At 50.9% G+C, this 16,173-nt stretch overlaps 1 protein-coding gene across 1 annotated transcript; it reads right to left on the reverse strand.

The window, feature by feature from the left end:
• Positions 1 to 404: 404 nt before the first annotated feature.
• On the reverse strand, positions 405 to 16,042 carry PIN1 (peptidylprolyl cis/trans isomerase, NIMA-interacting 1). Its single transcript, XM_074567066.1, has 4 exons — positions 15,922 to 16,042; positions 13,191 to 13,391; positions 6,640 to 6,750; positions 405 to 1,797 (listed from the first exon to the last, which is right to left on the reverse strand). The coding sequence occupies exons 1-4, from the start codon at positions 15,977 to 15,979 to the stop codon at positions 1,688 to 1,690; spliced, it is 480 nt and encodes a 159-aa protein (XP_074423167.1). The 5' UTR covers positions 15,980 to 16,042; the 3' UTR covers positions 405 to 1,687.
• Between the last annotated feature and the right edge of the window lie 131 nt (positions 16,043 to 16,173).

Below are 16,173 nucleotides of genomic sequence, written 5' to 3' on the forward strand. Positions count from 1 at the left end.
GAGGTGGGAAATAGTCATTAAACTGCGCTAGAAATACCGGCTTTACCTTATCTCGAAGTAACACTTTGTACCAGGATTTAAACAATTCTCAGGAAACAAGACATCGGCTGGACGCAAAGCGGGAGAGCCCGCCCCAACGACAGACCGAAGAATATCAGCTTCTCGCTTCGGACAAATTTGGAGAAGTTTTTCTTCACGCCACGCGAGCCACATTTCTATTTTAGAGTTTAAAAAAAAAAAAGAAACCGCAACAAAAACAACGAAACAAAAAAAAAACCAAACCCCCAAACCACCAGCAAGAGCCAATTCGGCGCGTATTGCAGAGGTTTTTTGTTTGTTCTAACAGCAGCGACAAGATCTCTACAGGCAAAGGAGGAGAAATAATCAATACCAGAGCCCTTGAGTTGTGTAATTGGAGAGGGCTTTATTTTCTGCTGAAGAGAATTGGAACTATACAGCTGGACCAAAGCCGGGATTTATTATTTTATTTTATTTTTCCCCGTTTTTATTTCGCTAAACATAAGCAATGCGGTGTAACCGGAAAACAACGGCTTACAGTGTTTAAACCACAAGTGGCTCGAGAGGAGCTTGAGAAAAAAAAAAGAAGGAAAAAAAAAAAAAAACAAACCAACCAAAAAAAAAAAAACGACGACCCAAAAAAACCAGCCTTCTAGCTAAAACTAAAAATCCACAATACAGTCGGCCCTACGGAACGGCACCGTGGTGTCTAAATAATGGAGTGACTTCAGGCCGGAATGGGAAGCACGCAGCATCCTACGTACCGCTACGCAGCTCGGGCTGGCTACCCACCATCCTGCAGTGGCAACTACTTACTGGCCCTTCGCCTCTCTCCTTTGCGTTCGGAACCCAAAAAGGCATCTTCAAGTTTTAACGAATCGAAGGGATGGCAGGAGGGGAGAGAGAGCTCCCGGCGCCACCGGGGCGAGGGGACAGAGGGATGGTCCTCGCCGAGCTGCGTTAAAGGGAAGCTACGGACGGAGACAGAGGGATGGGTGCCCCATGCTTAAGCTGGCTCAGCCTTTGATACCTTGACGGTCAATTAACGAATGGCTTTAGTAAATCAATCAGTTCTACGAACCAACAGAGCGGGCTGCAGAGCGAATACCCTCCACTGGGGTTTAAAAATGCGTCGAAACGATCATGCGGGGGCTGGGGGTGGGGGGGGAGTTGGTTCCGTCGTAGCACCAGAGTTCACACGTCGGCTCCGCGCTGCAATAAATACTCTGCGTCTAGAGACGGGGGCGGCGGCGGCGGGGGGTAGGGATGCGGGAAGCACTGGAGTGGGACCTTTAGCGTTGACAATTCCTCGGCCCAGGAGACACGCGGATGTAACTCGAGCAGCTGTGGCATGCCAGAAACGTCGGGTTTTAACGTTCTCTCTGCTTGCGAAAGATGCTACCGCCTTGTTCCGATTGCGTTCTCACCCGCGGCTAACCATGCACCTCTGCAGGTGAAAAACACTGTGTCGGGTGCCACAGAAGATATCGAGATATGAAAAATGCGCTTTTTTTTTTTTTTTTTTTTTTTTAAACTGGATATGAAGTTCGTTTGGGGAGAGTGCAGGGTTGGAGCAGGTTTGGGTTTTTTTTTTTTTTTTTCTTCTTTGTTTTCTTCCTTTTCCTTTCTTCCCCTCGCCCTTTCCTCTTCTACGCGTCACCAAGGCACTTCACTCTGTGCGGAGGATGATGTGGATCCCTGATTCTGTGAAAACTGGTCCGCTCATCTCGCCAGCCCTCAGCGCAAATGAGGCGTCTTCAAAAGGTTTCTGCATCTGACCTGCGGAGAGCAGACACCAGAAAGTTCAATTAAGCTCGGCAACGAACGGAAGATCGTTCTGAGCAAGCCAGCCTCAAACGAAGACAGCTTCCAGGCAAACAACAAAGTCACCAATTAATAACGCGCAGGGGGTGTTTGTTTTTATCCTTCTCCCAGAAGAGGATTCAAAACAACTCATTCACACATGCATGCACGCGGATTTTTTTTTTTTATTTTTTTTTTTTTAATTTTTTTTCCTTTTTTAAACAGAGCGGGGGTTTGCGCAGATCCTACAGAGGCAGCCGCAGCGAAGAAAGATGCTCGGGAGAGCTGCCAGCCCGAAAGGCGGAGGAAATCTGTTCCGCAGACTCACTGGCACAGGCGAACGCTCCTCTTCCCCTCTCGTGTGCCCTCCAGGTACGCAGGGAGAGGGGGACGGATGCGGTGTGAATTACAAGCTGCGCTAAATAATTTACGAGGCACACGTGGGTAAATGTCATGACCTAGATAAGGATCCCTCTGGAGGCTCCGCTCTCCCGAATCACCCAGTTTCAGGAGGTTTAGAAATCCAGGCTCGGGAAAGGCAGAGGTGCCCAAAGGACCCCGCGCGGGGATCCCCAAGCGGAACTACCGCAGGGTAAAGAAGGAATAAGCAGCACAATAACGGCCAGAATAACTCAAATCAAGAGCAGAGACACCAGCCTGCTACAGGGGGCGGTTCAAGGGGGACGGGATTTTTGCCCAGTCTCACGGAATCATAGAACCGTAGGGTTGGAAGGGCCCTCTGGAGATCATCTCCTCCAACCCCCTCCAGAGCAGGGTCACCCAGAGCAGGCGGCACAGGAACGCGTCCGGGCGGGTTTGGGATGTCTCCACAGACGGAGACTCCCCCACCTCTCTGGGCAGCCTGTGCCAGGGCTCTGCCACCCGCAAAGGCAAGAAGTTCCTCCTCGTGTTTAGGTGGAACTTCCCATGCTCACGTTTGTGCCCGTTACCCCTTGTCCTGTCCCCGGGCACCACTGAGAAGAGCCTGGCCCCATCCTCCTCACACCCACCCTTTAAGATCCCCCCTCAGCCGTCTTTTTTCCAGACAAAAAGCCCCAAATCCCTCGGCCTTTCTTCAGCAGAGAGACGTTCCCGTCCCCTCAGCATCTCGGTAGCCCTTTGCTGTCCCCTCTCCAGCAGTTCCCTGTCCCTCTTGACCCGGGGAGCCCAGAACTGGACCCACAACTCCAGCTGCGGCCTCCCCAGGGCAGAGCAGAGGGGGAGGATGACCTCCCTCCACCTGCCGGCCACGCTCTTCTTCATGCCCCCCACGATGCCACTGGCCTTCTTGGCCACCAGGGCCCATCGCTGCCTCATGGCCGTCCCGTCGGCCCCCAGCACTCCCAGGTCTCTCCCCACCGAGCTGCTCTCCAGCAGGTCACCCCCAACCTGTCCTGCTGCGGGGGGTTATTCCTCCCCGGGTGCAGCACCCTGCGCTTGCCCCTCTTGAATTCCAGAAGGTTCCTCTTTGCCCAACTCTCCAGCCTGGCCAGGTCTCTCTGGATGGCGGCACGGCCTTCCGGGGTGTCGGCCACCCCCCCAGCTTTGTGTCACCTCTAAACCTGCCCAGGGGACGCTCTGTCCCTTCATCCAGGCCATTGATGACGACATTGAAGAGGACTGGGCCCAGCACTGACCCCTGGGGAACACCACTCGCACCGACCCCCAGCTCGACTCTGTGCCCCTAAATCACAACCCTCTCAGTTTCCTGTGATAAAAGTTAGAGCGGAGAAATCGCCCGCCCCAGCCGAAATAATGAGGTTTTACCGCTGCCAACAGGTCAAAGTCCCACCGCGGGAGCCTCGGCAAAAGCTTCAGCAGAAGGACAAGATGCCCGGGAGGGAAGGCCGGGAGGTGACAGTCCCCCAGGCCCAGAGACAACCCTTATTCCCTGCCCTTAGCATCGACCGTGCCCAAAGCTTGCCTCGAGCTGCCCGAGGTGATGGACAGACCAGCCACTCGCCAAAAACCCAACATAAAATCTCCTGGAAGTTTATGACGTTCGTCTCCAAGCTGGGCTGTGGCTTTGGAACCCGCAGCACATTCGGAAGGGGCGGCAGAGGCAGCTCGAGAGCCGGAAAAGCCACCTCGCAGCGATACATTCATCTCTCTGCAAATTAAACCTTCCCGACCCCTTCCAAGACCACACACCCCAAATGCCTCACGTCTCATCTCCGGAATTTATGTTTTCCTTTACGACCTCCATCCATCCCTACCCCTTTCTCCAGCTAGGGCACTTAAGATGCCACTAAAGATGCTCGATTCCCCCCTTTCGGGATTATTAATAGCTTCAGCTTGCTATTTTTCTCTCTCCGAGGAAGAAGTGGTTTATTACTGAAGCGACCTGATGCATCCGGCTTCCCAGCGTTTCGCTTCTCCCCTTTCAGCATTTAGATTAATGGCTAAAAATCCAGATTAGAAGCTAGAAGCGGCCTGCCTGGCTCATGAGCTTCGGTTACAACACCGGTGTCATTCACCGTCGGGCAGACTTGCCTCGGCACCTGAATTTTTGTGGTTATTTTCCACTAAGGACGCGAAATCTTTTCCTTTGGATGAAGTATCAGCCCGGCTGCTACACCGCAGTGGTCTTCCTGGTGCAGGAACAGGACTTATTTGAAGGGCAGACAAATTGAAATGTTTTAAGAACTTCCCCTCCCAAGTCACCACCGCTCCAAGTTCTAACAAATTACGTTTTCAGCCCAGGGAAAAATAAAAACAAGGAGAGGCAGAGAGGGGGGATGGAGAGAGCAGGGCTTTGGTTCCAATGCCATCTAGTGGAAAGCGGCTCTTGCGACATTTCTTTACGTTTTGGCGCAGCCAGAAAAATAAAATAAAGCAATCTCTTTCCATCCCAAAGAGCACAATGAACCCAAATTTCTGTTTGCCCTGAACCCAAAGAGACGGCACCCTCAGGTCAGCCCCGCCTGAAAGGATCTATTCGAGGAAGCAACTGTTGCTGAACTGCACCCCAAAAAGGAACGGTGATTAAAACCAGTATTTTTATGGGGGGAAAAAAACCCCAAATTACATTTGAAATAGAGTTTCACCTGCCAAAGCCAAGTGGGCTTCGGCTGGCAGGGGCTGAACGAGCAACTCCGAGCCCCTTCCATGAGCCCGCTCGTGTTTTAAGTATTCCCAGGTGTCCTGGTTTGGATGACACAAGACTAATTTCTTTCCTAATGCTCGGGAAAACTGCATTTTTAGAAGACTCTAGTGTCTGAATTCATTACAATATTTACTTTATAGCCAGCTCTGGGATGTGGGTTTCAAGGTCTCGGTGTTTTCAAGCTCCCCAGGTGCGGGGATGAGAATAGAAACCCGGGCACTCGACCCAAGCTGCCAACAGGATTATTTCGTACCACAAACGTCACATTATATGGAAATGAAAAAGTTTGCAGAGGAGTTTTTCTTCCCTGCCATCCTGAGAACTCCTCGCCCCGGTGCCGGAGCCCTGAGCCCTTCCCTTCCTCCCGAAGCCGCAGCGCTGGCAGTGTCCCACATTGGCTGGGAGCGCCCGGCTTCCTCCTGATAAATTGGGCTGAGTATCATCCTTGTATATTCTATACCGGTATCGGGATCAATACTGGCTCTTTAGTGTTATTAATGTTAATTATTTAGTCTTATCCTATTCAATCTCTTTATATTTCAACCCTCGGGTTTCCTTGTTTTTCCCCAATTGCCCTTCCCGGGTGGGGAAGGGTCATGGAGTGATGGAATAACTGACTTAACGACAATAAACTGTCGTGGGTGTCTCCCAAACCCTAACACCGGGCCATCCTAAGCAGGGTGACAGCCCGGCCCGGCAAAGGCAGCTGTGCGAAAACCTCCTGCCAAACCTGTACAAGCCCGAAACGAGCTTCTGAACGCTTTAATCCATGGACCTAAGCGGGAGCGTAGGAAAAATGCTTTCATTAAAACGAGAGGCGAGATTCCTGCTCGCCATTTCGGACAGGCGCAGCTCTCGCGACAGATCTTCCTCTGCTCCCCCTGCAAGTCCCTGGGACGCCGGGGCACGGATGATGACAATAAATACAGCACTCTCTCTCCCCGGCAAGAACCTTTCTTGACCCTCTTCAACTAAAATATGCGCGGACACCCTCGCTATAAAAAGGTTTTGGGTTGTTCTCTGAATTTTGTAGCCGTACTCACGACACTGTCGCTTTGTATTTTCCTCCTAGCGGAAACGACTGCAAAAAGCACCGCTATGATAAAGCCGAAGAGGTTTCGAATGTTACCCGAAGATTCTTCCTCCCGCACCAGCAAATCTCATTAACGAGGAAGCACCCACGAGCTTTTCGTTGTCGCTCCCTCTCTGCGGCGATCAACAATCCCGTAACAAAAATCTCTGGCCGGCAACATGACTTTGGCGGGCCGAGAATTATTCTCGTTTCCACGATTTGCTAATAGCTTTCTCATCGAAGATTAGAAGGCCAAACCATTTATCTGCCGTGCCGTTAGCAAGACTTATCCGCTTCTTCCTCATTCACGGCTCATTACCCTGTGTCACTGGATTTCCATTCAGTGTAGCTGGAAAATCCTTTTCCAGAGGGAAAAGCCAATTTCACGAAAAGGCGTTTGCACAACGACACCCCTCTGCCTAGAATAATATTAAGAGTTGCATTCCTAATTGGTTTAACTTCCAGGCATCAAACTACATTTCCTGCACAGCAGGCTGCCGAGCGGATAAATCCATTCTCATGTTCATTCCCCCACCAGCGGGGTGCATTATTAAACACCCGCCACCCACCGCCAAGAAGATCGGCGTCAAGCCCGTACCCGTGATCCGGCGTTCGCGCTGCCGGGCTGAGCTCCACTTACCTCTCCCGAACGCACCCAAATCGCCGCCCGCTTTTGCCGAGCTGCAGTCGCTAAACTGGGAAGCCAGAGATTCAAAATCCTCTTCTCCCGATTTTATCTTCTGGATGTAGCCTGGAAAGACAGGGAATAATTAGTCAGGGAAGAGGGAGGGGGGGAAAAAAAAAAAAAAAAAAAAAAAAAAAAGCCCAAGCCCCCACCCTTAAGCGTTACATCCCGCGGCAAGAAGGCCACAAACCGAAAATAAAAGGCTTTCAAACCTCCTGAATAAATTCAGAGGCAGAACTAAACTTTTATAACACCTTAAAAGCACTTGTCTCACTCGTGGGTTTTTTTTTTTTTTCCAAGCACGTTTCCATCCTCGCACCGCGGCCTATTTCTATTTAAGCTCCTATTAAATAAAAAAAAAAATAAATGGTGATTCCGCCTCCTGCGACCCCTGAAACGTAGGGATTTATTATTGGGCTTCAAAATAGATGAGCTTTTGATTTCCGAAGGGCTCACCTCGCTAAAAGAACGAGCGGGAAGAATCCCCGAGGAGCGAATTATTTGTCAAGACGGCGTTTTAAAAGGTCAGCTAAGAAATATTCATAGTCTCAACCGAGAGACTGTTCTGAACCTTCCTGGACCAGCGGAACCCCAACCTTGCTGGCTCCTAACAGGAAAACCCAGGAGACAAACGGCGTTTTCCAATCGACAGCTTGATAATGCGATGGCGGAGCCGCCAATTACAGAGACTGACTGGGAGGAGCAAAGCACGAGCGCCGCTGCCGCCTCCCTTAACACCCCGCGGGGCAGATTCTCCCGGGTTCTCGAGGCACCGAGAAAACCCCGCGTCGTTTCACGCAACTCAACCCGGTCCAGCTCCTTCGTTAAAAGGAGCGTGACCGGCTACTCCAAATCCCAAGCCGTCGCCGCGCCGACCTGCAGCCGCCCAAAACCCAATTTAACACCAGTCGCAAGGAACATTTCTGCACGGGGACGGTGGCTTGGGCTGGATTTGAAGCCTGCAAACTGCCGAGTATCTGCTGTGGGTCCGGCTGCCAGGTAAACCTCCGCCTTCCCAACGCAGCCTGCTCTGGCCAGAGGGGCTTCCCTTCCACACGTTGGACCAAAAGTGATGAATTCAGACTAAATTACATCACAAAAAAAAAATCCTTCATCCATGTACTTTAAGCAAGGGAGCATCCATCCACGCCTGCCTTGAAGGACAGCCCCAAATGGATGCTCCGGCTTCCAACCCAAAGCAACTCTCCGTACCAGCTAAAATCCACTTATTTCTCACCAGAGTTTTGTTTAATTTTTTAAATCCCCTCTTTCCAGAAACCTCCCGCCAGCTTCTGAAAGAATCGTCGAGGCCTCTCTTCCATTTTAGACCTCAGCGGTCTTCCCCCTTCAAAAAAAAATACTGATTTTTTTTTTTTTTTTTAATAGAGGAAAGAAATGTGGTTGCCCTCCCCTCGAAGCTATTAAATCCCCTGGTTTCAACAACCGAACTCCCAGGTAAGCCCTGTAGCTTGCATGCGTGAAGAGTCTGCACTTTGCCAGATAAACCTCTAAAAATAATATAGAAAATTGGGCTGAGCATAGTTTATTCCAGCCACAAAGAGTGGAAGAAATCTCCCTGAAAAAGGGCCGGGCACGTAATTCGAGAGTTAGGCTTTATTATTTGGAGGGATGCTCTCACAAAAGGAAGAGGGCAGTTTCTGATGGAAACGGATGAAGAAATAAGTATTTTCTAGCTCGTTTTAACGCTATATACTTGTACACACCTGAGGAAATATCTGTGAGGGCTGGGGGCAGGAGAGAAAATATTCCTTGAGGAGAGAATGGAGGCGCTGAGGTATCCAGCAGCAACAAAAAGCTGGCTTTTCATTTTTAAACGAACCCCTTTATTCCAGTTTAAGGCTAGCAAAACCAAAACGAAGGGGTTTTAAGTCTTCAGAGTAGTCCTCTCTGGTCCAGCCCACTTTTCCTCCCCAATTCAATCGTCTCTAGCGTAAATCTTTTAAATTCAGCAAAGCGTTCAGGACTTTTCCAGCTGGACAGGCCAGGAGGAAAAGCTACCAAAAAAAAAAAAAAAATATGGGAATAGGAGACTGATCACCTCTTGGTTTAGAATGGGGTTTTTGGGGGGTTTTTTGGTTTGTTTTTTTTTTTAAAACACGTGCCCTGAATATAATTCAAAAGCCAGAGAAAGTTATCTTTAATTCCTGACGCGCGTAACCTGCTTTAACTTGTCACCTAAGTGAGATTATACCCATTTTTCCTACCTGCCGCTTAGAGCGCACACGAGCGGGTGGAGAACGTCTCCCCCAACGTCTGAAACCCTACAAAGCTTAAGGCAACAGCTATTTATCCTGCATTAAAAAGGGGGGGAAAAAAAGGATTATTTAGCTGGGTGGAAGACAGTTCGCCGCATTCGTGTTCTAGGAAAGAAGCCGATACTGGTTCATCCTGTTAAACTAAGCCGCTTGAGCGTAAGCAGCTACTCGCTGACAAGACAGAGTTTATCCTAAAAAATACATATTTGCAGCACCGTAAATACGTATCCGATCGTATACAGGTGCCAATCCCCAGCAAGGCGCCGTCACAATCGCACCCAGAAGCGTCAGGAATTACGGCTTTAAGATATATACCGACGTTAAAGTAATAAAGCCTCCAAAGGAAGGATTAGAGAGTTTACGTCCTAAACTGCCTGCCCTGGTCACATCAGCAGGTAAAGAGTTTCATAAGCGCGCGGGGCAGGCGGCTCAACCACACATTAAAAGAGAATTTAATTATTAAAACCGCGGGATTTTATGCTGGTGACCAGCCTGAGAGCAAAATCTGCCCGTCAACCAGATGAGGGTTTTTCTGGATAAAGCCTAAGGCTTTTTTAAAGCTGAAGTAGTTGTTTCAAAGCACCTCGACTGGCGCAAGAGGCTCGCACCCCGGGTCTAAACTTTGGCTCCGCGAAGTGGGATTAATGAGCCTTTTCCCCAGACGATCTCAGCCGTTCAGAACAAATTATGCAGATCAGGTACTGCCCGGCTTTTAATAAATTACCCCGAAAAATCTCCAGGCGTAAGGGAAACGGAGTTAATGGGAGATTAGTGCAAGAAGAGCAAGATGAAGAACGGCAGTGGATTGTGCTGAAATGGGGAGTATCGGGGAAGAGAAGCTTTCGGGCATCAAACTTTGGGATGAATCCCAACCGATTCTGCAACAAGAAGCGGGGGTCTGCTAACGAAGCGTGCGAATAACGAGCTGGAGGGCGGGGAAGCGCCGTCAGCAGAAAGGAGGATCTGAATATTTAACGCGACCTGAATGACCAAGGAATGATCCGACGGCACCCAGCGAAGCCGGGGGCCTATTTGCAAACGCAAGCCAAACAAATCCGCGAGCTCCGCCAGAAAAAGGAGGACGTAAACGCGGAATTACAACTCCGAAATAGGCAGGAGGATTTTAAAAGCGAGAGGCGCAGCCCCGAAGTCACGGTGCCCTCAGCAGAGAGAAGGGCAGTAGTAAATGCCACAGGAGGAGGCGCAGCCAAGAGCTGCTCTGAGATCTCGCAGACCACGGTGAACCCGCGCTCAAGAAAAATTAATCGAAACTGAAGTGCAAAGGAGGGCCAAGAGCAGAAACAGCAGAAGGGATGACCTACATTACCAGAAACTAAAAGCCCGGTTGGCTCAGGGGGCAAAAAAAACAGGCTGGGAAAGAGCAGGGCTCTCGAAAACCACCGAGAGGTCAACGTCAGGAAGAAATTAAATTTAATTAAGTAATTAAACAACACTAACGCAAGAAACAACGGATGGAAAGTGATCGTAAGTGGTATTTAGCTGGAAACCGGGTTTCTACACGTAGAGAGATGGTCGGAAATAACCTTCACAGCAAATGAACTGCCTCTTGAACGGCGCCTGATAAAGCTCGCGGAGGGGGCTGAAAGGTTTCGCTGCCTTAAAGAGCGGGGTCAGGCTCAAATCTGAAATTTCTATCTAGTCCCGCGCTCCCTGCGACGTTATCACCTCTCAGCAAAGCACCTGGTGATCCCAAATCCTCCAACTCCTGCTGGAAGACCACGGGAGAACTAACCTACATTTAATCCTCCCCTGCAACTTTCTCAATGGATTAAAAAAAACCATTCACGGGCGACGCAACCCTCCAGCTCTCTTAACTCTCCTCCCTTATTAGCGGAGAAAAGCCATCAAACGGAATATTTGACATCAGTCAAGTTCACCTACCGAAAACATTTATCTTTAGTATCATCCCCTCTCCTCTGGGAACAAAAAAACTCCCTAATCAAATTTCCTCCTCGCTTTTTTATTGCGTAAAGCGTTAAGACCCGAGCGGGATTCGGAGGGAGATCTCTCGGGCGTAACCGATCTCCAAACAAAACAGGAAAATGCGTGGTACTGCGCCTGGCAAACAAATTCCTCCCCGGAGACCTACTTCGACAATTCTACGCTATAATTACATTTCCCAGGTACAGTCCATCTGTGCAGGGAAGCTCATCGATGCCTGACTGTCAGGAGCCGGAGAGGAGCATCCTCCCAAGAAGTTTCAGCTGTTCTAGAAACTTAATTAACAGTAATTTTCAAAAAGCCGTCGTAAAACAATAAATCGTAAGCTGATGTTCCCTACGACCTTCCCAGGAAGATAGAAAGGTGGTTGGGTTTGGGCTTTTTTTGACATTTTTCCCATCACAGGAATTAATTCCCTAACGGCCCTTACCAAGAAGACAAGCCGGGTATTTACACGAAGTGAGTTTTAATCACGGCTCTTCCTCTTCAGACACCACAGAGAGATTACGAAACGTAAGAGTTATTCAACAGCGAGAAGGCCCTGACGCTGTCAAGGTTAATCTCATTCTTCCCAGCCACGGGAAGTTTAAGCTGTTTCTTTCCCTCACCTTACCAAAGAACTGCGGCATCTCAAAGAAAAACACCCAAAAATAAGAATGACAACAATCGTTGAGTCCAAATAACATTATTCAGGCTTCTAAAGATAACTAGCTTTATAGAACATCTATGTATCAAAAAGTCTACCTCCTCACAAGCTCCTGAAATACGTCTTTAGAGATAACGAGACAACTTCCCCTTCCAAAAATGTAAGTGATTCCGTCTTACAAAGATCCAAGTTCATCAATGACTGCTTAAAACGCCTGCATCATTTCACCTCCCCCCTGTAGAAAGCTCTGCTCTGGCCTTTTGACGACCATCACGCCAAAGAGATGGGTCTACACCAGTTTTGTTCTTCAAAAGAAACGAAAGAGAAGAGCAAGACAGAGAGAGAATTTGCAGCTCGGCTGAAATATTTCAATCTATTTATCTTTACAGCAGTCTCGGCGCCCTTGGCACGGAGCTGCACCCCGAGGCGGGCGTCCCGCTTCGTCACCCCACCCCAGCCCGCACGCTTTCTCGGCCACCCCAACCCCAAAGGAGACAATTCCCTAAGAAAATTCCCATGCGCACCAATTCTTTTAACCTCCCCTTCCAAAAGGCGGGGTGCAGATACCACCTGCTGGTCACCGCCTCGGTGCTTCAAGTCATTCAGCAAAGATAATTTCCCCTCCCAGGGATTTTGAATAAAAAAAGTCCTTAAATTTAGCGTTGGGTAGGATGGAGGCAGTAGCCAAAACACCCTCCGTATCTTCCCTCCCTCGTTGCTGAAGCCATAAAAAATAAGACAAGCCCAGGACGTATCCGTGAGCTCGCAGCTTTGCAACCTCACCCCCAGAAAAGACAAAGCTGCCCATTAAAGAGCCTGGTCTCAGTTTTCACCAATTAATCCACGGGACTGATTTAAACCTCACCCCAACCCCTTCAATTCCTTATCCTACGAGGTAAAAGCCAGCAGGAAAAGCCGAACGTGCTTTCCATCAAGATCAAAACAACCTCGATGCCGAAGAACGGCGACATCAATTCAATTCTACTGCCAGAGCTGCAAGAAAAAAAGAAGAAGAATCTAGGCTGCAAAGATTACCACCACTTATTGCGGAAAGCACACAGCGCCCTCGCTCCTAGACCAGATCACAAACCAGAATATTTGGGGAAAAAAACAAGCCGATCAGGTCGCCCGTCCAGCCTCGCGCAAGGTCGATTCCCTCCTACAAACAACTTGACTTCAAGCAGAGGTTAATTACAACTGACTCTAAGCTGCTATTAGGGCGAGGAGTCAAGCGACATTAAATAAAAAGAAATGTTTAAAGAACATTTGGTTTAGCTTCAAATCATTTTATTTTTAATGTAAAAATACACATTTACAAAGAAAATACAAACAAACCTCTGAAATAACATTACCGAAAAAAAAAAACCAAAACCAAACACAAAGGGGAGGACGTAGGGGCTGGGACCTGTCTTTACGTCATTTAATCATACAGCAAAATTGTTCCTCCGAGTGGACAGGCCACAGGAAAGTCCATTTTCAAACCACTTGGCTTAAAAAAAACTTGGCTTTAGCAAGTTCACGACACACCGAACCACTCGGCTCGGGGTCCAAATTCTAGCCTTAAAATGACTTTTCCCCTTCAACAGAATCATATTCCCTCTCTCTCTCCTGCGTTTACTTGCCATTTATAAGCTCCAGTGCCTCATCTTTGGTCCGCGTGATCTTTTCCTGCCTCCACGACGAGGGCCTTCTGGACTGGTTGTGTTTCACCAAGAGATGTGAACATCGCACTTTGCTTGGCTCCCCTTGGCCGTTCTTCCCGCTGCCGCTGGGCCGTTCCCACTGACTGGCATTCGTGATGTGGTTGAAGTAATACACACGGCCTGCGGACAGAGAGAGCGGGCTGGGGTTAAAAAAAGCTCCCGACGGACACCGAGAATCAGCTTCTTGACCCCAGGAATTGGCTTCCGACACCAAGAACGAGCTTCTTGACTCCAAGAACCCATTTCTGACCCCAAGAATCAGCTTCTTGACCCTAAGAATCGGCTTCCGACCCCAAGAACGAGCTTCCTGACCCCAAGAATCGGCTTCCGACCCCAAGAACGAGCTTCCTGACCCCAAGAATCGGCTTCCGACCCCAAGAACGAGCTTCCTGACCCCAAGAATCGGCTTCCGACCCCAAGAACCGGCTTCCGACCCCAAGAATCGGCTTCCGACCCCAAGAATCGGCTTCCGACCCCAAGAATCGGCTTCCGACCCCAAGAATCGGCTTCCGACCCCAAGAATCGGCTTCCGACCCCAAGAACGAGCTTCCTGACCCCAAGAATTGGCTTCCGACCCCAAGAACGAGCTTCCTGACCCCAAGAATCGGCTTCCGACCCCAAGAACGAGCTTCCTGACCCCAAGAATCGGCTTCCGACCCCAAGAACCGGCTTCCTGACCCCAAGAACCGGCTTCCTGACCCCAAGAACGAGCTTCCGACCCCAGGAACAAGATTCTTGACCCCAAGAATCAGTTTCCGACCCCAGGAACAAGATTCTTGACCCCAAGAATCAGTTTCCGACCCCAGGAACAAGATTCTTGACCCCAAGAATCAGTTTCCGACCCCAGGAACAAGATTCTTGACCCCAAGAATCAGTTTCCGACCCAAGAGTGATCTTCTTGATCCCAGGAACCAGCTTCCTAACCCCAAGAACCAGCTTCTTGACCCTACAGGGAAAGACGACTGGATTTCTACGATTGTTCGGCCACATCCTCGCAATCAGCTCAAACACACGAGGTGGGAAACGAGACTTTACAACTCCACATAATTTCCTACGCAAGCGTTTCCGTCGGCAAGCGCCTTCAGTCAAAGCAACAGCCCCGCGCAGAAGCAGGCTCCAGCTGCCTTTCCAATTCACCACGCTCCCACGGATCAGCGACAAAACACCCACCGACACCGTCAGAAACCATAAACACCCCCAGGCAACACCCGGATGCTGCCGAGAAGGCGGATGGTGCCGGGTTCCTGGCCTGGGGATACGACTGCATTTCACTGTAGCCCTAGTTACAAGGGTGAAACGGTGTAAAGCCTCTCCGTCAAGCACAACCCGCAGCAAACGTGGCGAGTTACTGTTAGCAAAGATCGCATCTTTGTATTGCACAGATCTTTCCTGCTGAAAATCACCTTTTTTCTACCAGAAAATAAGACTTTCCCGCACAAGAAATCTGTGGTTTCCCCAGGTAGCAGAAAATGAAGCTTCTGTGAAGTCACCTCTCGACACATTCGGCATTAAAGCCAGGTAATTGTGCTGCTCAGAGGCTTTCTAGCACTCAGCGCCACGCGTGCGATAACTCACATCATCGATCGAGCCGATTTCTGCTCTCTTCTAGCAAATCACTCACCCCAAATCTCTCCACTGGAGCTTGGAGCAGACCAGACTCGAGAAAAAAGCCAAGGAAACCAAGGTGAGGGATGGCAACAGCAGAGCTGTGCGGTGGCAAGCTACGACCTGATAAAAAAGGCTCGAGTTCATCCCAACAGCCTGGACCTGCTCACTCCAGACAGCCCCGGAGCTCTCTCCCTCTAGGATGCTCCAATCGCTGTATTTCCTCCAAAGAAGGCCTCACACGGGCCCCTCTTCTCTTTTAGCCTCATCGTCCCCACCTCAAACCGAGCAGAGCAGCCAAGCTGATGAACATGCCCTCCCAGGAACTGCTTTTGAGCCCCTAAGCCTAGAAAGCTCTCGCCGTAAAGGACGAAACCCTCCTGAAAGCACCATCCTGACCCACAACTTCCCTCCCGGAGCCACCGTAGGCCACCGAGGGCAAAAAAACTGGAATAACCTCCCAGGGAAGTGTTTGTCTTGTCTAGAGTGCGTGCTGTTGCTGAGAAAGGTTGGACCAGATGACCCCTGAGGTCCCTTCCAAGCTAGGATTCTGTGATTCCACAATGAATCTGTGATTCCACGACCATTCTATGACAGCATCCTGCCGCGCTCTAACCCGACCTTTTATAAAGAAGCTTCTCCGGGCTCTGCCACCCTGCCCCCGTCGGGAGCAGCCCCACTGCGGCCCCACACGCCCCAGGCCCGGCTCCCTTGGCAAACCACGGTCCCAGGAGCCGCTTCGCCCTCCCCCGCCAAGGCCACCCCCCCCCCGCCAAGGGGCACGACGCCCCTCGGGCACGGCAGCCCCGGAGACATACACCCCGCAGACCCACCCCCGCCCGGCTCTCAGGCCCGCCCCAAGCCCAGCTCTCCACAGTCCACCGCCCCCAGGCCCCGGGCACCGCTCACGGCCCCTCAGACCCCGGCGAGGCCCAGGCCGGGCCCACCGCGCCGCGCCCCCGTCGGAGCTCAAGCCGGGCCCCCGAGAGGCCCAAAGCGCCTCCCTGGGAGCAGGCATCCCCCCCAGCGCCGCCGCTGTCCGTACCGGAGCTGCGGCTCATGCGCTTCTCCCAGCCCGCGGGCAGCTTCTCCTCCTCCGCCATCTTCCCTCGGCTGCGCCTCCCGCACCGCCCGCGCCCGGCCCGGCCCCATTGGCGCGGGGAGGGGGGCGGGCCGAACCCACCCCTTCCCCGCCTCCCATTGGCCCGAGGGAAGGCAGCGCCCACCCTCCCCGCGCTGCCATTGGTGAAAGCGCCCGCCCTTCTAGCGTTCATTGGCTGCGGGCGGGAGGCCGCAT

The sequence above is a fragment of the Larus michahellis genome, chromosome 25, assembly GCF_964199755.1.
Source record: "Larus michahellis chromosome 25, bLarMic1.1, whole genome shotgun sequence".
Lineage (NCBI taxonomy): Eukaryota > Metazoa > Chordata > Aves > Charadriiformes > Laridae > Larus > Larus michahellis.